Raw genomic sequence first — 22,722 nt, forward strand, 5'->3', positions numbered from 1 at the left:
TTACACACAAGCAAAGTTTCAGTTTCAGATTTATTTACAACTTAGTTCCAAGTTTAAGTTGAATAAAAACTGGCTTTAAACTCAGGATCACAGATGAGCTCCTTTACTATGTTGATCTGTAGGCGTCTGTTCATAAACATAAACCAGCCCAAACTCATTTACTATAAAATGAAATGGTGTTTGTAGAAATTCAGAAAAAAGCCGCGTCAGTCTCGACTGCATATGTGGACATATTTCTATATTGAGCTCTATTTACACAAAGTTAGGTTAGTTCATCATTTATGTTGAACAGACTCTCCCAAAGTTTTACGCTGCTGCGCTGACGTTGAACCGCGTGCTGCACTGGGTCGGTATGACCAACAGGTCAAAACCAGCTCTAAACAAAGTGACCGCTGGGCCCTGATTGGTGCTCTGGCTTTGCGCTTCTTTCGTTTTGACATGTTACGTTTTTATACACACAGAAACCAAAAGGAACGACAGATTTCTCAAAATGTAGGAGGAAAAAGTCGGATATTAGACTCTGAAATGTAGTGGAGTGAAAGGAAAAAGTCGCCCAGAACGGAGAAACTTCAGTACAGATACACCAAAAATACTAAAGTACAGAAACTAATTACATTTACTCAGTTACTCAGTTACTCAGATACTCAGATACTCAGTTACTCAGATACTCAGTTACTCAGATACTCAGTTACTCAGTTACTCAGATACTCAGATACTCAGTTACTCAGTTACTCAGATACTCAGATACTCAGTTACTCAGTTACTCAGTTACTCAGATACTCAGTTATTCAGTTACTCAGATACTCAGATACTCAGTTACTCAGTTACTCAGTTACTGTCCACCACTGCTAAAATGTGGTCTGTTGACACTGAAGGATTATAATGTGAAGGCTGTGTTCTGTGCTGGAGTAAAGACTGATCAAAGATGTGTCTCCATCTGCTGGTTAGTTTCCATTACTGCGCCCTTCTCAAAGCCCTGAGAGCATATTTGCACATTTAAGGTGTAAACAGAGCGATTCAGAGCAGTTTGGTATGAAATGGTTCAGATTTCTTTACAGTGCTGGTGATAGGAACCACCACTGCAAAGAACCCTCACGTGTCTTCTGAGTTTACATGGAATGTTGTTGATGGCAAAATAGTGGAAAATCTGAAATAATAAGTGTTTTTGGGAGCTATTGCACTATCCTGCACATATCCCTCCATCATGAATGGATTTAGAAATAAATCAAAATCTTCTCAACTCTGTCATAAAACAGCGTCTCAGTCATCAGGCAGTGAATTCAGAACCAGTTCATGTAGGAACTTTCTGTGAGGAGCTTTTAGAGGGACGTCTGGTTCCTATCACCACCACTGTGAGGAGCTTTTAGAGGGACGTCTGGTTCCTATCACCACCACTGTGAACTGCTCTGACTCTAGAGTTTCTCTAGAACGACGTATTTCACACCAAACCGCTCTGAACTGCGCTGTTTACATCTCCACCAGCTAATAATGCAGAAGTGTGGAATTCCTCTCGAATGACCTTAATGTCCAGTTTATGAGTGCTCCAGTAAATGTTGTAAAAGCATATCAGGGCAGAACAATAGATTCCTGCAGCCCTAAACCAAAGGGCACTTCAGCATGAGGAAGTTCAGAATAGTCATTTCTTCCTCTGCTGTACCTGAACACTGTGGTTATACCTGATACCAGACAGCATGAAGTAGAACAACCACGGAATTATGGAGCGAGTTTTAGTGACCGTCCTGGCCGCAGTGCTGCTCACAGGTAAGTCTAAACAGGTACATTCTTTAAATCTATTTGTAGTACCAATCTATCTATCTATCTATCTATCTATCTATCTATCTATCTATCTATCTATCTATCTATCTATCTATGATGCCATCTAGACTGCAGCCTGGAAACTTTATCAGGTTTCAGGTTATGTGGCTTATATTAAATAACATTAGAACATCTGAGTTTTGAGCAGTTTTTACTTGTTGACACTATTTCACACATCTATGATTTCGCTTATTAATTGGGACACAGTATCAACAACAACATCGAGTTGGTTCTCTATGGCAGCCATAGCAGCACAGTACCACTGACAGTTAAAGCCAGCTAGCCCACGTTAGAGCCAGGACTCTGAATGGCTCCGTTTCACTATTTGTATGATAATGAATAGCTAGAAAACGGTAGCACTGTCATGTAGCTTAACCATGGAAACAGGTATAGCGCAACCACGGAAACGGGTTGTGCCATAATCATGGAAATATCTAGCATAACCACGGAAACGAGTGTAATGTAACCACGAAATTGGTTTGTAGCATAACCATGGCAATTGTAGCTTAACCAATGGAAAGGGGTGTAGTGAAACCATGGAAACAGGTTGCAACATAACTATGAAAATGGCTGTGACCATGGAAGAAATTAGGGCATAACCATGGAAATGGGCTGTAGTGTAACCATGGAAATGGGCTGTAGTGTAACCATGGAAATGGGCTATAGTGTAACCATGGAAATGGGCTGTAGTGTAACCGTGGAAATGGGTATAGTATAATCATGGAAATAGGTATAGCGTAACCATGGAAATGGGTTGTAGCTTAATCATGGAAATGAGCTCTAGTGTAACCATGTAAATAGGGTGCAGCGTAACCATGGAAATGGGTATAGTGTAACCACAGAAATTGGGTTGTAATGTAACAATGGAAATGGGGTGTAGCATAACCATAGGATTGGGTGTAGTGCAAATGGGTTGTAACACAACATTGGAAATGTAGCATAATCATAGAAATGGGTATTACGTAACCATGTAAATAGGTTGTAGCATAACAATGCAATTGTAGTGTAATCAGGGAAATAATGTCACCTCATCACAGAAACAAGCTGTAGCATCACCATGAAGAGGTGCCACTGATTCTTCTCTCAGTCATTCATTCTTCTGCCACACAGAGTCCGTGTCTGCTGTTGCCATCATCGGCCCTGAGCACATTCTCATAGAAGATAAAAGCTCTGCTAACCTCACCTGTGTAGGAGCCGGTGCCTCCGACACTGCAGAGTGGATGAAGGATGATCAGGTTCTGTCTCCGAGCGACAGAATCGAGTTTTTAGCTGATAACATGACAGTGCTGATCGATCCAGTGAAGAGGACAGACAGTGGTGTATACAGGTGTACGCTCCGCAACAACGTCACCTCTGAAACCGCTAACTACAGCATGACTGTTAACTGTGAGTACAAAACAACAATCACTCAGATTTTCACCTGTGAATTCAGTCAGGAAGTCTTTAAAATACTGACATTCTACGAAGTCAGAGTTGATAATATATGTTGGACTTTTAACTGATTTGGACTAGTAGTGATTGTGTCAGTAGTGATTGTGTCAGTAGTGACAGTTTCAGTAGTGACTATTTCAGTAGTGATTGTGTCAGTAGTGACTGTGTCAGTAGTGACTGTTTCAGTAGTGACAGTTTCAGTCGTGATTGTGTCAGTAGTGACTATTTCAGTAGTGATTGTGTCAGTAGTGACTGTGTCAGTAGTGTCTATTTCAGTAGTGACTGTGTCAGTAGTGACTGTGTCAGTAGTGACTGTTTCAGTAGTGACAGTTTCAGTAGTGACAGTTTCAGTAGTGACTATTTCAGTAATGATTGTGTCAGTAGTGACTGTGTCAGTAGTGACTATTTCAGTAGTGATTGTGTCAGTAGTGACTGTGTCAGTAGTGTCTATTTCAGTAGTGACTGTGTCAGTAGTGTCTATTTCAGTAGTGACTGTGTCAGTAGTGACTATTTCAGTAGTGATTGTGTCAGTAGTGACTATTTCAGTAGTGATTGTGTCAGTAGTGACTGTGTCAGTAGTGACTATTTCAGTAGTGATTGTGTCAGTAGTGACTGTGTCAGTAGTGTCTATTTCAGTAGTGATCGTGTCAGTAGTGACTATTTCAGTAGTGATTGTGTCAGTAGTGACTGTCAGTAGTGTCTATTTCAGTAATGACTGTGTCAGTAGTGACTGTGTCAGTAGTGACTATTTCAGTAGTGATTGTGTCAGTAGTGTCTATTTCAGTAGTGATCGTGTCAGTAGTGACTGTGTCAGTAGTGACTATTTCAGTAGTGATTGTGTCAGTAGTGACTGTCAGTAGTGTCTATTTCAGTAATGACTGTGTCAGTAGTGACTGTGTCAGTATATATATATATATATATATATATATATATATATATATGTCACTGTTGTCAGAAGAAAACCTCCAAAGTATCTCCAAAATGTTAACTTTACAGGAGAAGGAAAAAACCTACTCTACTTTTAATGAAAGTCAATGGAACCAGATGTTTCTACAAGTCACTTTGGGCCATTTCTTTTAGTCCATTCATCATGAAATTTACACATAATTTAAAGAACATCAAGCATTTTCAAATTATGATAAAAACAGAAAAACAACTATATATAATATACATATTGCATATAGTGCCTTTGTTTGTACCTGATGCACAGGCAGATAGTATAGATAGTATTTGATTTGTTTGCTGGTATACAGAGAGACTGAATCCTCTACATTATTGACTGCGTGTGTTTCTGTGTCAGATGGGCCAGACGTGAGGATTCTGGGTGTGTCCAGCGTGGAGGAAGGTTCAGATATTCTGCTCTTCTGCTCCACTGAATCTCTACCTGCTGCCTCCGTTACATGGACAGTGAAGGGCGCCACTAATGGACACTCCGAACTGCTGATCATCGAGAGCAGTAACGGCACCCACAGCGGAACCTACAACTGTACCGCGTTTAACAGCGTCACTGGACACACAGCGTCCGAGGCACTGGTCCTCACTGTCACAGGTGAATCTGCTTCACGCACATGTAAATGAACAGATACAGTGACGCAGCGGAAGCATAACTTGATTAAAGTGGTTATCATGATGATTCCTAATGCACATATAATGGTTAAAGGAACACCTGAACTTGTTTCCACCTAATCTCTTTCTACTACACCTGCATCATAATCTTGATCAACACAGAGAATACTTTCAACACATTTCTCTGTTCTTAGTAAACAGGTGAAAACCTAGTGTCTCAGAACTCACCTACAATAGAGTCAATGGGCAGCTGCTGAATTCTGTGACAACATGCACTATATTGCCAAAAGTATTCACTCCCCCATCCAAATCATTGAGTTCAGGTGTTCCAGTCACTTCCATGGCCACAGGTGTATAAAGCCGAGCCCCTCGGCCTGCAGACTGCTTCTACTGACGTTAGTGAAAGAATGGGTCGCTCTCAGGAGCTCAGTGAATTCCAGCGTGGTGCTGTGATCGGACGCCACCTGTGCAGCAAGTCCAGTCGTGAAATTTCCTCACTACTAAATATTCCACAGTCAACTGTCAGTGGGATTATAACAAAGTGGAAGCGATTGGGAACGACAGCAACTCAGCCACGAAGTGGTCGGCCAGGTAAAATGGCCGAGCGGTCAGCGGATGCTGAGGGGCATAGTGCGCAGAGGTCACCGACTTTCTGCAGAGTCAATCACTACAGACCTCCAAACTTCATGTGCCTTCAGATCAGCTCAAGAACAGCGTAGAGAGCTTCATGGAATGGGTTTCCATGGCCGAGCAGCTGCATCCAAGCCTTACATCACCAAGCGCAATGCAAAGTGTGGAATGCAGTGGTGTAAAGTCACGCTTCTCCATCTGGCAATCTGATGGACGAGTCTGGGTTTGGCGGTTGCCAGGAGACGGTACTTGTCTGACTGCATTGTGCCGAGTGTAAAGTTTGGTGGAGGGGGGATCATGGTGTGGGGTTGTTTTTCAGGAGTTGGGCTCGGCCCCTTAGTTCCAGTGAAAGGAACTCTTAAAGCTTCAGCACCAAGAGATTTTGGACAATTTCATGCTCCCGACTTTGTGGGAACAGTTTGGGGATGGCCCCTTCCTGTTCCAACATGACTGCCCACCAGTGCACAAAGCAGGTCCATAAAGACAGGATGAGCCAGTTTGGTGTGGAAGAACTTGACTGGCCTGCAGAGTCCTGACCTCAACCCCATAGAGCACCTTTGGGATGAATTAGAGTGGAGACTGTGAGCCAGGCCTTCTCGTCCAACATCAGTGTCTGACCTCACAAATGTGCTTCTGGAAGAACGGCCAAAAATTCCCATAAACACTCCTAACCCTTGTGGAAAGCCTTCCCAGAAGAGCTGAAGCTGTTATAGCTGCAAAGGGTGGGCCAACATCAAATCAAACCCTATGGATTAAGAGTGGGATCTCACTCAAGTTCACATCTTTTGGCAATGTAATGTATTTGAAGTACATGATGATATAACACCACACTCTAAGAGTGTAGATGTTCTTTAAGGGCTCTTCAGTGAAGGAAATGGTTCTATTTAGAATCACGGGTTCTATATACAACCATTTGCATGCTTCAGAAGTTCTTTGCATGGCGATAAGTTTCTTTAGATTGATGGAGAATGTGCAGTATATGGTCCTATACAGAACCTTTATGAAAATGTTTCTAGGTAGCATCAAAAGTGCAACTATTGTTACAAGCTTGACATCATTTGTTTCTAACGGCTTAATGGAAATGATAAAAATATTTAAATATAAACTATATAAACTATTTAAAGTCCAGGTTGTGATTTCTGCTCATGAAATCTGTTAAACTTGCCAAATCCTAACTGATAATGCTTATAATGCTACTGTGTCTGTGTCTGTGTGTAGGTAAGGGTGGAGGCCCGGGCCTCGGTCCCGGCGAGGCAGCAGGCATCACAGTGGCTGTTATTGCGGTGCTGGCGGGTTTGGCTGTGGGACTTTACTTCCTTATAAACCATTTAAAGTAAGTCCTGCATCACAATGAGACACATCAACAAGGCCAACTGCACCATGATCAGCCTGACACCACTGACAGCTCATCACATTACAGCCAGTTCACAGATAAGCCTTTAATTCAACACGTGAGAACCGATAGAGGCGCAATGAGTCTGGAAAACACTGGGAGATGCTAATGCTAATGCTAATCTGAAGATTTCTCACTCATGACTGTGTTTCAGGAACTCGCCCGGCCCTCTGTGCAAGCTCCCGAAGCCAAGTGAGTCAAAAAAGCAGATCTGTGATAACAGCGAATGGTTCATTAATACAGTTCACTGGTTATGCTAATTTACATCATATATGTCATGTGTCAGGTTATCTATATCACATGAAACCTGTTCTCCCTTCATTGATGACTATATATTATTCAGTAACTTATATATGTTATTCAGTAAAGTCTCGCCTTTATTCCAGTAACTATTATAAATCATTCGCGTACAATTATTTATTAATTATTAAGTATTTATTAGAAACTGTTCAGTGTTTATAAGTTATATAGTAACTTCTTTGAATTAGTCAGTAACTATTAATCTACTATAAAGAATCTTCAGCATCTACTGAAATGTAATCAGTATTTACTCCACATTTTTCATAGTAGCTAATTATTCAGTAACTACTATGAATTATTCAGTATCCATAATGAATAATTCAGTATCTATTATGAACTATTCAGTATGTACTATGAACTACTTAATATCTACTATGAACTATTCAGTATCTACTATGAACTACTTAGTATCTACTATGAACTATTCAGTATTTACTATGAATTATTCAGTATCTACTATGAATTATTCAGTATCTACTATGAACTATTTAGTATCTACTATGAATTATTCAGTATCTACTATGAACTACTTAGTATCTACTATGAACTATTCAGTATTTACTATGAACTATTCAGTATCTACTACGAATTATTCAGTATCTACTATGAACTACTTAGTATCTACTATGAACTATTCAGTATTTACTATGAACTATTCAGTATCTACTACGAATTATTCAGTATCTACTATGAACTATTTAGTATCTACTATGAATTAGTCAGTATCTACTGTGAACTATTCAGTATCTACTATGAACTATTCAGTATCTACTATGAATTAGTCAGTATCTACTGTGAACTATTCAGTATCTACTATGAACTATTCAGTATCTACTATGAACTTTTCAGTATCTGCTATAAATTATTCAGTATGTATTATTCAGTCTCTACTATGAAGCCAGTGTGTAGGTTCTGTAGTTATGAGAGTGAGGAGCTGAAATGAGGACCAACAGACAGTTAAAAGTGATTAAAGTGCTGATTGTTCAGTCTAAAGTGTTTCTGATTGTGTTGAATTGCTCAGCGAAAAACAACGAAAACAGGAACAGCGACGTGCAGGAGGAGAATGAGCTGAAAGCAACAGAGTTCAAACACCAACCACAGCGAACCAGCCAAGACACGCCCACACCACGGAGAGAAAGTAAGGGACATCTGGATGAGGTGGAGGGTGTGAGAGAGTGAACGGAGACAGAGAGAGAGATTATGTGTAGGCATGTCGGCTATATATAATAACAATATATGTTTCTGTTCATTCATAATCAGGACGAGAGCAGCATCTCTATGAAAACTACAACAAACCGCATGTGCCCCGTAAGGCTGTGAGTTCATGATCAGCACTTTACAATCTACATTTATCAGCATTAAACACTTCTAAAGCACTAAATACTCACGATTTCATCGCCAACTGTCATCCGCTGTAACACACCCATGGCCAGTATCTCTTCTCTTTCAGAAACCCTCACATCTGCCTGGCCAGGTCAACAATCTTGTAAGGAAACTCTCGCATTCTTCTAGTTATTCCACAGTTGTTCCTTAATTTAGTTCATTTTCCAACATTGTGTAGGAAATCTGAGTGATTAGCCTCCTCCTGCAAGCGTGTTGAAGCATCATACACACTAGAGAAGGTTCTGCAGCCTTTTCCACACAACAGATCTGTGTAACTGGGTGAAAATGTTTGAGAACTTGTGGCTGTCCTGCCCACAGTGTCCGCTTCATTTTACCTTTTAAAATCTCAGGCTTATTGGGGGCAGTTGTGGGCTGGAGGTTAGGGAACTGGCCCTGTGACTGGAAGGTTGCCGGTTCAATCCCCAGAGCCGACAGCACATGACTGAGGTGTCCTTGAGCAAGACACCTAACCCCCAATTGCTCCCCGGGCGCTGTGGATAGGGCTGCCCACTGCTCCGGGCAAGTGTGCTCACTGCCCCCTGGTGTGTGTGTATTCACTAGTGTGTATGTGGTGTTTCACTTAAATGCAGAGGTGGAATTTCCCCGTTTGTGGGATTAAAAAAGTATCACTTAACTTATTACATACTAAGGCTTATTATTCAGTAACTACAGGGACTTCAGTGCAAACTGGCTTAGCTATTCATATGTTATAGCAGTGTGCAATAAAACTTTGAGCCTGCCATGTAAATGTGGCCACGTAAGGGGTCAAAATGAATGAATTCCAGCTGCTTTGTTGCATTCATTGCTGGTACTCTGCGCACACACTCATACAGTGAATTTACATTTGCGTATGATTTATTATTGTAATATTGATTTACAAGCTGTTACATATCTATGACACTTTGATCATTCTCACTGCAAGGCCACTTTCTCACCCGGTTTTATGTTTGAAGGATTTAGCCAAGCAGCGAAGGTCCCCTGAACACGACAGACCAAGTTTGCCCCCCCGTCCGGACAACATCTTCAAAGATGTAACTTTTTTTTATGTCTACTTATTATTATATTACTATATAATCTGTAATATTTATAATAAAACTGATAGTTCCGGTCCTGAAATCTAATTAGCTGAGCCGCATTCGAAGCCGTGGAAAAATCTACAGTATACACACAGCTATGACCACCTCACAGCAGCTGAACTGCGTATCACGGCGCCACGGCACGAAAAACCCTTGTGCTGTTAGTGGATTAATCTTTGACTCTAATGCTGATCGCATGGAGCACCGAGTGTACAGATGAAGCAAGAACCCGTTCTTTGTTTAAACGGAGGGGCTGGCGACTTATGTTCTTAACTAGAACCAGACTGATCAGCTAAAAGGCTACAAGATAGCAAACATACTAAAGAACTCCATCATTAATATCACAGGCTTGAATTAAAGCACTTACGGTGTGATTCACTGAAAAGCGACAATATAAAAGTCTAAAAATGTCACTTGAATGTTTTACACATTTCAAATGTCCGTGTTTGTTAGAAGTCGCGTCAAAACCAGGCTCCGTGCTCCGTACTCCCTGAACGGTGTTCCAGCTATGAAGGTTTAGAAATTCTAGCCTCTACAGCCAAACAGTGCCTCATGTATCCAGTGTGGACGTGTCGGAGCCCCAAATGACTGTTTCTTAGCTGTATTTTGCTCTGCTGGGCTGCAGGATCCAGTACTTAAACTCCTACGTCGCGCACTATGTAGGGAGCAGGGAGCCGTTTGAGATTCAGCCCCTGTCTGAGAAGAGGGCGCCGCTGGATTGGTGCTAAATAAGACTTTTGGTGGTGATTTGGTGACCAGGAAGCCCTCATAAAGCGAAAGTTTGTGCATTTAACAGCTCTGTGTTATCATATGTTCATTATACGACAAAAAAATTCATGAAACGACCGCAGTGCACGGCATTGTTCTCTTCAGTCAGTGGTCCATGGTTGCATGGCGATAATACCATACTCTAAAGGAACTACATTTATTGGCGGAATACTTATGTCAATTGTTATTAATGACAACTCACACTGTTGTCGAAAAAAGTGTTTATTTTATTATATTTTATGTTGGTCGTTGTTTTATAAAAGCAACAAGCCACTTGAGGCCGTGCGTTGCAGTGATTTTACTGTGACCCTGAGGACCGCTTTTAAACACTCCTAAAAAAGACGGCTCTTCAAGGGTTCTAGGGTTCCACATAAAACAAAAAAGGGTTTTTCTGTTGTTATGATGTCAGGCTTGTTACAATAGAAAAACCCTGTTTGGTGTCATATAGAACCCTTTTCAAAAAGGTTCTGTATAGAATCATCTACGGCACAGTCTCCATCAATCTGAAGAACGATTTCATGATGTAAAGAGCCCTTTAATCATGCAAAGGGTTCTTTGAGCGTTCGTGGTTCTATATAGAAACACTTTCTTTACTACAGAACCCTTAAAGGACCATTTAAAAGATTGAAGTTCTAGTTCATTTTTCAGGAGATCATTTTAAGGAGATTAGATATAAGAAGGTAAATGAAGTGAAACATTTTGGAAAAAACGGGATTCCTAACAACCACCTGGAAGACTGGGTATACAGCAAAACTAATATATATATATATATATATATATATATATATATATATATATATATATATATAGATAGATAGATAGATAGATAGATAGATAGATAGATAGATAGATAGATAGATATGATTTAATTCTAAGCTTTTTCTGTCCTAATGTCCTATTTCTGATTCCGATTTGCAGGATTCACACGTGTACAACACCCGGTTAACCTGATTTCCGATGATAAGGTAATGTCCACTGTGCTTGTCCTGCAATACTAACACTATATATGACCAGTGGCTTTAAAGGACCCATATCCTGCAAAACCCAATTCTTCCTGGATTTTTTAAATAAAAGTGTTTGATGCTGCATGTAAACATTGCTAAAGCTTCAAAGCGTGACTGTACAGATCATATTGAAACAGAGTTTTGAACTCACTGTTTTTGTGATGTCACAAAAAAAACCCCAACACATTAGCATATACACTGTCTGCCAATTCAGCCTGTGGCAGTTTACTCCACCCATTCACATTGAAGGTATAAGGAGTGTTTCAGCCTTGACTGCTTTCTGAATGAGAAACAATACAGGACGGCCAATCAGAACAGAGCTCATTTACATATACCGGTTTTAACCCTTTTTGCGGGCAAAGATGTAGGTAACGTCTAGCCTTCGTAACTTCAGAACAGTTTAAGCTACAGGCATTATAGACATATCAGGACATTCAACCCTCACTAGCAAGCATGACCTCATCGAGTTGTGACGTCAGCATCAGTGAGTAATTCAGCTCAGAAAATCACCCAAAATCCTGATATTATTGCTTTGTTTTTTGGCCTTCATATTCCAACAAAGGGTTAAAACAGTGATATGATTCACAATCAGATCACTAATCAGACCCTGCCTCACCATCCAGAGTGATTTCATCCACCTGTGACCGTCCATCGGTCAGAGATCCAGCTCCAAAATCACCCAAGCCCCACTTGCTGCTGTTATACTACATACAAACAGTGACATGATTCACACATCAGAGCACTCAGCAGAACCTGCCATCACTAGCCAGAGTGAGAGAAGCCAGCTCTCACATCACACAACCCAGAAATACAGCACAAACAAACAGCCAGATCACTGTAAAACCTGCTGTTAGCTCTGTTTTAGCCTTCATATGGCAACAAAAGGGTTAAAGGCCCAGTAACAAAAACAGTTTTATTAATTGAGAGGCTGAAAATGGTGAGAAGGAAATGTTGCGCGACTTCTTTAGGGGATCACAGGGAAAAAAAATAGTGTATGGGCCCTTTAACTGACCATTGGGTGAAGGTTCAAGTACCAACATTAATGTCTGAAGTTAACAGAGCATAAATAACCACTGAGCAAATAACAAAACCATCTCTCATTTCAGCTGTTGGACCACGAGGACAGCAGAAAAGAAGGTTTCAGTCTGAAAAAGGTGTTAAAAGTAATGATTTCCACCAGGGTTTTCCCATTTTTTGTCAAATGTATTAGAAATAAAATCACAGATCTACTGTACTGATGTTTTTTTTTTTTTTTGCACATCATCAATAAAGAGAAGGTTTCGGTTTTCTGATGTAAATTCTGTCGCAGCAGCAGGAGTTTGGTGAGTAAGGCTGTGGCTGTAGTGACTCATCTTTTAGTCACTGACCTCTGGCCATATATGAGGACAGTGCAGTGCAATATAGCTGTAAAGTTGCCACTGTCTGACGGTAAGAGATGAACTGCAACCGGGAAGTCAGGTTTATCTTTAATGAAGAATTTACAGCACTGTGAAGTCAGATTAGAGGAATTTAGCCTGCATGCAGCACACTGACCGTCTGATACCAAGTAAATAACAAGGCTAAATGTTTAAAAAAAGGCCAAACACTGATTAAAGTCTACAGAGAAAATGTGGCTCCTAACAACCACCTGGAAGAGCTGGTCAACCCCCAAACTGCCCCCATCAGATAAACAGCACTGAAAACTTTGATCTCTGAGAGAGAGGAGAACATCAAACTGCTTCAGATCTGAAAACATCCACAGGTGTTTCTGTCTATCCTTCCACTGTGAGAAGACCACTCAGGGCTGTGGGCCTGAAAGGACGTGTAGCTGATCAAGACAAACCTCACTGAGAAAGGAGAACGAAGCATTTCACACCAAACCACTTTGAAGGACTTTGTTTACCCCTTGACCATATTGTTCTGCAGATAACACAAAAAATTTATTGGTTGGTTAGTCTAGTGGGCAACACCTCTGCCTTGTAGACTGGGGTTCAATCCCCCACCTGGGTAACCACCCTACACTATACCAATAAGAGTCCTTGGGCAAGACTCCCAACACCACCTTCACCTTCCTGTGTAAAATGATCAAATTGTAAGTCGCTCTGGATAAGAGCGTCAGCCAAATGCCATAAATGAAAAATCTGTGGAATTCCCCTTTTAACCGGCTCTGGTTTGACTGTGATGAAGCTGTGAAATGTCGCCCCCTTGTGGATGATGGGGATTTCTCCACAATTCAAACGTCACTCATACAAAATTTATACAAAATATAGTATTAAAACTCACCGGAATGACTTTAAAAGATTGTGTAAAAGTATCAGACATTTCAATCACCTCCAATAACAAATGAGAACTTTAAAGGACAACATTTTTTTTTTTACAGACTATCTTTGTTCTGAAAAGAGCAGCTCTGACTACGATTTCCTGCACAGCCTTTAAATGTCTAAAATATTTTAGAGGTTTAAAACGCAAGTTGAACACTTGTATAGTTATATCTTAGACGAACATCTAATTATTAGATTTTATTATTTTATTTTTTATTAAATGTAACCAAAATACTAACTTACATGATAAATTAAGCAATCAACTGAAACATTTCTTTAGAGTTATGCTCAACCTCAGAGAACATATTACCAAAAATAAATGTGAACTATATGTTCAAATACGAATATTAGGTGGGAAAAGCATAAATACAGTTACAGCGATTCCTCGGTTAGCACCCTACAGGCTGGTACGACGGGTTTTAGTGTCTAGTTTTTTTTTAAAAACCTATTAATATCAGGCAGATATTAAAGATCAATCTGATGTTGCTAATGAGAAAATTCCTTTAAACTGAGCTGAAATAATGACAGAACGATTTCGGTCCGTTTTAAATCGTCATATTCAAGCGATGCGTCTAGGGCTCGGTCTCAAATGGCGCCCTGCTCCCTTCGTAGTGCACTTCGTGTGTGTCGAAATAAAGGCTTCTGCGTCTACATAATGCTGATATTTTTACATAAATAACAATTTAAGGGTCTCTACTATGCTCTTAGTGCTCTATTTCCGTGCTGAATCTAAAGTATTCGTAACCTATCTAGTTCAATATATAGGGAGTAGATCGATATTTGGGATTTATCCGGTACAGTTGAACCTCGTTCTCCTGTCAGCAACATCAGATGGATCCCCTGACTGTAACCCCGCCCACCACGGTCTCCCATTGGCTGTTCGATGCGAAGCCCATCCTCGTCCGATCGCTCTAGCCAATGGGAGTGCTCTTGCGTCACATGACGCTTCGGCGAGCCCGGCTCGGCACACCGGTCGCAAAGCCTCTTGGCACTTGAAGTTTGCTGCAGTTAGCTTAAAGCGAGTTCGAATGAAGGGGAAAACTACAATACCCATCAATCCCTGCAGCAAATGGGACGTTGTTTCTTTTCGTACGGCAGCGGCAGGTAAAATAAAACCGTCTCGAAAGAGGAGTAATGTTATTGGCGCTGTCACAGCCTTAGACGAGGACAGGAGACATGGTGAGACTTATTGGGAGTATTTAATGTTTTAGGAGGTTAATTCTGCTTGTCTAACCGCTCCGCAGGCTGTTTTGTCACTAAGTCGGTCTCTATTTTGTTGGAGAGGAGATTAACTGTGTCTATGCTTGTTTGCCAGCCCACGTCCTGGAATAGAAACAGGCTTGGGAGGGGAATCCCTGGTGTCACCTTTAGGAAAAGTAAAGAATTCCTTCTTTAGGCTCCTTCTTGACTTTTATTGTTGTTGTCAGCAGTGTTCATGGCCCAGTTCCCCGTTAAGCATGACAGAGTTAGAGGGATTTACAGTTTACCTGCATTTAATGTGTAGGATATCTTTATTCACTGTCTGTGATGCTGCCAGTGTTTGCCAGCACTGTTAGTGTGGCAGACAGTGAATAACTTATAAAATATTAAAAATATTCAACTAATCAATCAACAAGTCGACCAATCCAAGGGCGTGGAGGGTCCAAAAGATTTGAGGTGGAAATTGTCAAGCATCTAGTCTATTTTCCCTGCGATTTAGATTGATAAATAACTATTTTTAATTATTATGTTTAATTTTTTTGGTTTTTATGTCACGGTATTAGTGGTATTAGTCAGAGTTATCGGCGGCACCTGGCTAAGAATATATCGCTGTTGTCGGAAGAAAACCATGACATTTATTAACGTTTATTAAATAATCTGAAAATGCCTGTTACCCTTTACATTGTGTGTAAATTCCATGATGAATTGAATAAAAGAAACGGCCCAAAATGACTTTGAAAAAACTCTGGTTCCACTGACTTGCATTAAAAGTAAAGTACGTTTTTTCTTTCTCCTGTAAAGTTCCCATTTTGGAGATACGAGGTTTTGTTCCGACAACAGCGATATAAAGCAAACTTCTGATAATAGTATAATGGCTTTCATGCAAGGCAGCTTGGCTTGAATATTGCATCACATACTGTTATTAATAGGGAATTCTACCAGTTTTCCATAAAATCTCTATATAGTTAAGGTCTAAAGTTATTCCGAGTGGTTTGGTGTTCTAGATAAACTGACCGAGTCAGAGCTGCTCACAGTGGTGGTGATAGGAACCAGACGTCCCTCTAAAAGCTCCTCACAGAAAGTTCCTACATGAGGTGGTTCTGAATTCACTGCCTGATGACTGAGACGCTGTTTTATGATGGATTTTCCTAAAGTATATTTTTTTCCAATGTAAAATGTTTTCAGGGAGACAGCAATGGAGTCCAGGTGTCGGACCCCCAGCTCTTCGACGGGCAGTTTGAGAAGCTGGTGTGTGAGCTGACTGAGCAGGACATGACGGACCCCGTCCTCAGCGATGCTCTAAACAGACTCTGCGAGGTGAGTCTGATTTACTTCGTCTTCCAGGAGGAAATAAATAAAACCACAGAAAGTCGGCTTTTTGTGTTCTCTCACTTTCCTGACACACCGACCCGCCTGTCTTTAGGCTGTTAGGCCCACAGAAAAGACTCACAAGACACAAAGACTCACACTTTGCACATTGCAGGGTTTACAGGAATGATTGTGTGTGTGTGTGTGTGTGTGTGTGTGTGTGTGTGTGTGTGTGTGTGTGAGTGAGTGATGGTCAGAACGCTTGTTTTCTTTTATTTATTTTATTTTATTTACTACGTGTAAGTGTTTGCCTAAAACTGTGCACTGTGAGCTCCTGTAAACAAAACCAAAGTCCTTGTATGTTTAAGCCAACCTGGCCAATAAAGCTCGTTTCTGAATCTGATTCTAAGGTAAAAAGAAATGAGCATGATTCAGTAAATGTTGAAATCTGACCGAACTGGACTTTATTTGACCTGATGTTCAGTAAATGTTGTTGAAATCTGACCGAACTGGACTTTATTTGATCTGATGTTCAGTAAATGTTGTTGAAATCTGACCGAACTGGACTTTATTTGATCTGATGTTCAGTAAATGTTGGTGAAATCTGACCGAACTGGACTTTATTTGATCTGATGTTCAGTAAATGTTGGTGAAATCTGACCGAACTGGACTGTATTTGATCTGATGTTCAGTAAATGTTGGTGAAATCTGACCGAACTGGACTTTATTTGATCTGATGTTCAGTAAATGGTGAAATCTGACCGAACTGGACTTTATTTGATCTGATGTTCAGTAAATGGTGAAATCTGACTGAACTGGACTTTATTTGATCTGATGTTCAGTAAATGTTGGTGAAATCTGACCGAACTGGACTTTATTTGATCTGATGTTCAGTAAATGTTGGTGAAATCTGACCGAACTGGACTTTATTTGATCTGATGTTCAGTAAATGTTGGTGAAATCTGACTGAACTGGACTTTATTTGATCTGATGTTCAGTAAATGGTGAAATCTGACCGAACTGGACTGTATTTGATCTGATGTTCAGTAAATGGTGAAATCTGACTGAACTGGACTTTATTTGATGTGATGTTCAGTAAATGTTGGTGAAATCTGACCAAACTGGACTTTATTTGATCTGATGTTCAGTAAATGTTGGTGAAATCTGACCGAACTGGACTTTATTTGATCTGATGTTCAGTAAATGTTGTTGAAATCTGACCGAACCGGACTTTCTTTGATCTGATGTTCAGTAAATGTTGTTGAAATCTGACCGAACTGGACTTTATTTGACCTGATGTTCAGTAAATGTTGGTGAAATCTGACTGAACTGGACTTTATTTGACCTGATGTTCAGTAAATGTTGGTGAAATTTGACCGAACTGGACTTTATTTGATCTGATGTTCAGTAAATGTTGGTGAAATCTGACCGAACTGGACTTTATTTGATCTGATGTTCAGTAAATGTTGGTGAAATCTGACCGAACTGGACTTTATTTGATCTGATGTTCAGTAAATGGTGTTGAAATCTGACCGAACTGGACTTTATTTGATCTGATATTCAGCTGTCGACTGTATAAGATGCTGATATTCCTACTCGGCTACTTCAGTAAACAGTATATATGAGTGTACACTGTATGTTATTCGGTGTCCGTTATGAATGATTCCACATCCACTATGATTTGTTCAGTAACTGATGTGAATCATTTCGTTATTTCATCGGTAGATATTACGGTACAACGCCCCAGGTGGGAAGAGGAATCGGGGCTTGTCTGTGATTGGCTCCCTTCGAGAGTTTGTACCGCCCTCCAAGCTGCCACCTGAAGAAGTTGAGCGCGCCCTGGTGATCGGATGGTGCATCGAGCTGGTGACTGCCCTCTCTTCTGCTTTCAGCTAATCGTCCAGCGCAAACCTTTAATTTACATTCACTACCGAAAAGTCTGGAATCAGCGTTTTTATCAGCATCGCACCAATAAAAAACAGAAAAACGTATAAAATATCTAAAACGTGTTCAGAGTGATGAACTGAGCCGTGGAAGAGTCTAAACTGGCTGAGAAATCTGGAGAACATCAGGAACGGAATTCTAATTAAATGAATGTTTAGAATGAGGTTCTAACATTAATATCCAGAATGAGTCTATAATAGAATAGACAATCAAATTGGGCTTATAATAAAATGAGTGTCCAGCGTTACCACAAGACTTGTCATAATTAGAAGATAAAACCAATCCTAGCTCCAAACATTGACATGATTGTTTATTGTCTTTAGTGGAAAACAGTTTATCAGGTGTTCTGTGTCAGGGTGAGCTGAGCTTGAACTCAGTTGAGTCTTTCCTTTCTTTTCTTCTGTCCTCTCCTTCCTCAGCTCCAGGCGTTCTTCTTGGTGGCAGATGATATTATGGACGCGTCTTTGACGCGGAGGGGTCAGCCGTGCTGGTATAAGAAGGTGAGGCTGTAGTGATTTGTTAAGGACACTGAATAGCAGTGTTTGGAGAAACTTCATAAGAGCAGACAACTCTAGGAAATGGGTAGAGGCTTATCTTAGCCAGGTGGCTTATTCTGCTGAAACGGACAGATGAGTCCCCATCTAAACCATGTATCTCCATTTTGAGACGAGTTCAGCATCTGTGGACTGTTTTTGTCCGTGGTCTGTCTGTCAGGAAGGAATCGGGCTGGACGCCATTAATGACGCTTTTCTCCTGGAGGGGTCCATTTACCGCCTTCTGCGCAGGCACTGCAGAGGGCAGCCCTACTACGTCCACCTGCTGGAGCTGTTTGCTGAGGTGACTCCCTGAAACATCACCACACCCCCTTCAGTCAAAACACTGGAGCCTCTCATCATATTAATAAGGGCTGTCACGACGTGGACAGTAATAATATTAGAATCCGATTCAGACAAAATGTTTTGTGTTTTCATTCAGAACTTTTAAACCAAAAAAAAAACAATTAATTATTAATAATATACTGTTTGCATCCAATTACAGTCATTTGGGTCAACTTGCCTGTATTTTACTAGAGTAGATAGCTTAATATATGTTATAATAATATCATAATACGATAATAGTCTATAGAGTTTATTATAACTTTATTCTAGACATTCATTTTGTCAAATTTATTCTAGATATTCGTTTTTTTATCATTTTTATTCTAGAGATGTATTTTGTTACCAACTTAATTTTAGATATTCATTTTATCATCTTTATTTTAGATATTTTATTATCAACTTCATTCTTGATATTCATTCCATTATCAACTTTATTTTTTGAGATGTATTTTGTTACCAACTTAATTTTAGATATTCATTTTATCATCTTCATTTTAGATATTTTATTATCGTCTTTATTCATTTTATCATCAACTTCATTCTAGGTGTTCATATTTTAGATATTTACAATAAAATTGATAAATTAACATCTAGAAGAAAATTAATAATGAAATACTTTCTAGAGATTTGTTTTATCTTTTAAATTGATTCTAAAATGAGTTCTAGATATTTTATCCTTTAAATTGATACTAAAACGAGTTCTAGACATTTTATCAGTTTCGTTCTAGATATATATTTTATTAGCAACTTTTATTTTATTATGAACTTGAGTCTAGAGAAGAATTATATTATCAACTTTATTCCAGATAAGAATTGTATTAGTACTAACTTGGTTTTATGTTATTGTAAACACTGATTGCAAATGTTTTGAATGATTTGTCTTCCGGCCTGAGACATGCATGTGTGTTTATCTGTAAAGTAGGAATGATAAACGATGACTGCAGTGAAAAAATCTTTAACTGCACTTGCGTTTCTCCTCCAGACGTCGTTCCAGACCGAGCTGGGTCAGGCGCTGGACCTGATGACCGCACCGCCACACAAAGTCGACTTGGACCGCTTCACCATGGAGAGGTGAGAGTGAGGGAGCGCAGGAGAGAACGAGTGGACGGCGTATGATTTATGAGGAGATGAAAATAACTCATTTCAATGCTTCTGCAGGTATAAAGCCATAGTGAAGTATAAGACTGCGTTCTACTCCTTTTACCTGCCAGTGGCTGCTGCCATGTACATGGTGAGTTCATGCTAATAGCCAGTGTGAATATAAAGAGACCATATCCTTTGTTTTTGTCTTCCCTTGCGCTCCAGTTATAACATTTGTCCATTATTTGGTACATTTATTTACCAAAAACATCATTTTTGCAACCTCCCCTTATCCCTGAGATTTAAACAGTTTCTGTTACTGTGAATTTAAGACCTGTATATGTAAACCGGCTCTGTTCTGATTGGCTGTGCCTCACTCAAAGAGCAGGGTGGAAACACTCCTTATAACTTCAGTGTGAGTGGGCGGGGCTAAACTGCAGTTGGCTGGATATACAGAAGCATATTAAAGTGACATATTAAAATGACATAAAATGGACAGTCATCACATTTCAGCATGGCTGCTACTGTTCGTAACCATGCAACATACACAGGATATCCAAAAGTGTTTGGACAGTCCTTCTAATGAGTGAATTCAGCTGGAGATTGTTTGCGCATAGGTCTCCATAGAAATGCACTGACCAATAGAATGGGACACTCTGGAGCAGCTGCACATGAGCTTAAGGTCACCATGCTCAATGCCAGGCATGGGCTAGAGGGGTATAAAGTCACCCAGCACTGGGCTGTGGAGCAGTTGAGCTCTATCTAATACCTTTGGGATGAGTTGGACTGATCCAGACCATCCAACATCAGTAGCTGACCTCACTAATGCTCGAACAAATCCTCACCGCAATGTTCCAACATCTAGAAGCCTTTCCAGAAGAGCGTCTACAAACTTTTGGACACGTTTGTACCTGTGTGTTTGGAACAGCATAAGCCAGACTGCATGAGTGTGTGGTGTTACGATGTGGATTATGGGTCACTTAGAAGGAACTAAGATTTATCTTTCTATAGATTTCTCTAATAATTATATACTCGTTTTTGTTCTCTACAGGCAGGGATTGACAGTGAGGTGGAACACAGCAATGCTAAACACATCCTGCTGGAAATGGGGGAGTTCTTTCAGATCCAGGTAACAAATTAAGACGTAACTAGCTTGAAACCCATGGAAGCCCATTCCATGAAGCTCTCTACGCTGTTCTTGGGCTAATTTGAAGGCCACATGAAGTTTGGAGGTCTGTAGCGATTGACTCTGCAGAAAGTTGGAGACCTCTGAGCACTATGCCCCTCAGCATCCGCTGACCGCTCTGTCATTTTACATTTTTTATATGCACTGTGTGAAAGTTTTAGGCATGTAAGCAAATTTTTAAGCAGGGAGTTTATCACAATATACATTAGAATAAAGTCGTATTCATAATTTCAAATAAACAGAAAAACAATAAACAGTAACCAGAATTTCTCGGGTCCATATTTTTCCTGGACACCTTCACAGCCGCCACAGAGACTCGTTAATATCATCAATTACATCATGAGCTCAATTTACTGAGCACTGATTGGTCAAACCAGGAGCTGCTTTTTAACTACATATAATAATGGGCTTCCTCGAGGAGGAGAGGCTTGGAGATGGGTAAACACACACACTAACGTCCAGAAAATATATATTATATTTTATAATATATATAAAGTCATTATTAATGTTCTATACATTTGGTTTATTCAAATATTAACACTTTTCTCAGCAAATAAACTAAAAAAAATAGATTTTGAAAATGGGGGTGCCTAAGACTTTCGCACAGTGCTGTATATATGTACTTAGTTTTTTTATAGGGGTGGCAGTTCAAACTAATTCAGTAGAACAGTCCATATTTAATTAGTGTTCATTAATATGTTAATCAATCTGTAATTTAACTCCATACTGCATCGAATGTTAAATATTGTTTTATATTCCATGTAAATTCAACATACAATAATGTTTTGTGATTGTGACATACTTGTTTGTTTGTTGTTTGCTGATGTCAGGATGATTACTTAGACTGCTATGGTGACCCTGCACTGACAGGAAAGATCGGCACTGATATCCAGGACAACAAGTGCAGCTGGCTGGTGGTGACGGCGCTGGGCATCATGACCTCAGGACAGAGGGCGGAGCTACAGGTGAGAAAGTTATTTACATTTACGGCATTTGGCTGACGCTCTTATCCAGAGCGCCTTACAATTTGATCATTTTTACACAGGTAGGCAAAGGTGGTGTTGGGAGTCTTGCCCAAGGACTCTTACTGGTATAGTGTAGGGTGCTTGTCAAAGCAGGGGATTGAACCCCAGTCTACAGTGTGGAAGGTAGAGGTGTTAACCACTACACTAACCAACCACTGGTTAGTGGTCATATAGTCATATAGACTCACCAGGAGACCTTACATCAGACATCTTTCAATCTGTTTTTAATGACGAGCTGTTTTAGCTTTCCGTGCACGTCTTCTTAATAAGTAAAAATGTTAAAGTACGAGGAATTCAAAAAAGGTGAAAATGTTGAAATCCTAAATATTTTATGTTCAAATTGATTTAAATTTAAAAATTATATTCCTGCCTTTGAACTGAGTAAATTTTTTTAATGTATCCAAAAATCTATTTTTACGTGTGAGAATTAGCACA

The 22,722-nt window shown here is 40.0% G+C and overlaps 2 protein-coding genes across 2 annotated transcripts in view; both read left to right on the plus strand.

Annotated features, from left to right (window-relative positions):
• Positions 1–1,556: 1,556 nt before the first annotated feature.
• Positions 1,557–12,651, plus strand: LOC108437457 (carcinoembryonic antigen-related cell adhesion molecule 20-like). Its single transcript, XM_017714552.2, has 11 exons — positions 1,557–1,761; positions 2,926–3,201; positions 4,547–4,795; positions 6,661–6,775; positions 6,990–7,027; positions 8,157–8,273; positions 8,396–8,451; positions 8,586–8,621; positions 9,472–9,549; positions 11,281–11,327; positions 12,473–12,651. Exons 1-10 carry the CDS (start codon positions 1,716–1,718, stop codon positions 11,311–11,313), a joined length of 1,044 nt encoding a protein of 347 aa, XP_017570041.2. The 5' UTR covers positions 1,557–1,715; the 3' UTR covers positions 11,314–11,327; positions 12,473–12,651.
• Positions 12,652–14,725: 2,074 nt separating this feature from the next.
• The window catches only part of fdps (farnesyl diphosphate synthase (farnesyl pyrophosphate synthetase, dimethylallyltranstransferase, geranyltranstransferase)), a 14,082-nt gene continuing 6,085 nt past the window's right edge, over positions 14,726–22,722 (plus strand). The window contains exons 1-9 of the mRNA XM_017714551.2: positions 14,726–14,845; positions 16,052–16,183; positions 17,900–18,040; positions 18,538–18,618; positions 18,833–18,955; positions 19,979–20,067; positions 20,155–20,227; positions 21,128–21,205; positions 22,093–22,227. Of these exons, the coding sequence (XP_017570040.1) occupies positions 14,843–14,845; positions 16,052–16,183; positions 17,900–18,040; positions 18,538–18,618; positions 18,833–18,955; positions 19,979–20,067; positions 20,155–20,227; positions 21,128–21,205; positions 22,093–22,227 (855 nt within the window). The 5' untranslated portion in view covers positions 14,726–14,842. The remainder of the gene's footprint in view (positions 14,846–16,051; positions 16,184–17,899; positions 18,041–18,537; positions 18,619–18,832; positions 18,956–19,978; positions 20,068–20,154; positions 20,228–21,127; positions 21,206–22,092; positions 22,228–22,722) is intronic.

Source organism: Pygocentrus nattereri, chromosome 3 (assembly GCF_015220715.1).
Source record: "Pygocentrus nattereri isolate fPygNat1 chromosome 3, fPygNat1.pri, whole genome shotgun sequence".
NCBI classification, from domain to species: Eukaryota; Metazoa; Chordata; class Actinopteri; order Characiformes; family Serrasalmidae; genus Pygocentrus; species Pygocentrus nattereri.

Bases quoted from the DNA above. Each gene is read 5' to 3' on its own strand.
- LOC108437457 (XM_017714552.2), top strand. From the start codon at position 1,716: ATGGAGCGAGTTTTAGTGACCGTCCTGGCCGCAGTGCTGCTCACAG. The intron at 6,776-6,989 runs GTAAGTCCTGCA...ACTGTGTTTCAG, and splicing joins TTCCTTATAAACCATTTAAA to GAACTCGCCCGGCCCTCTGT. The intron at 9,550-11,280 runs GTAACTTTTTTT...TCCGATTTGCAG, and splicing joins CGGACAACATCTTCAAAGAT to GATTCACACGTGTACAACAC.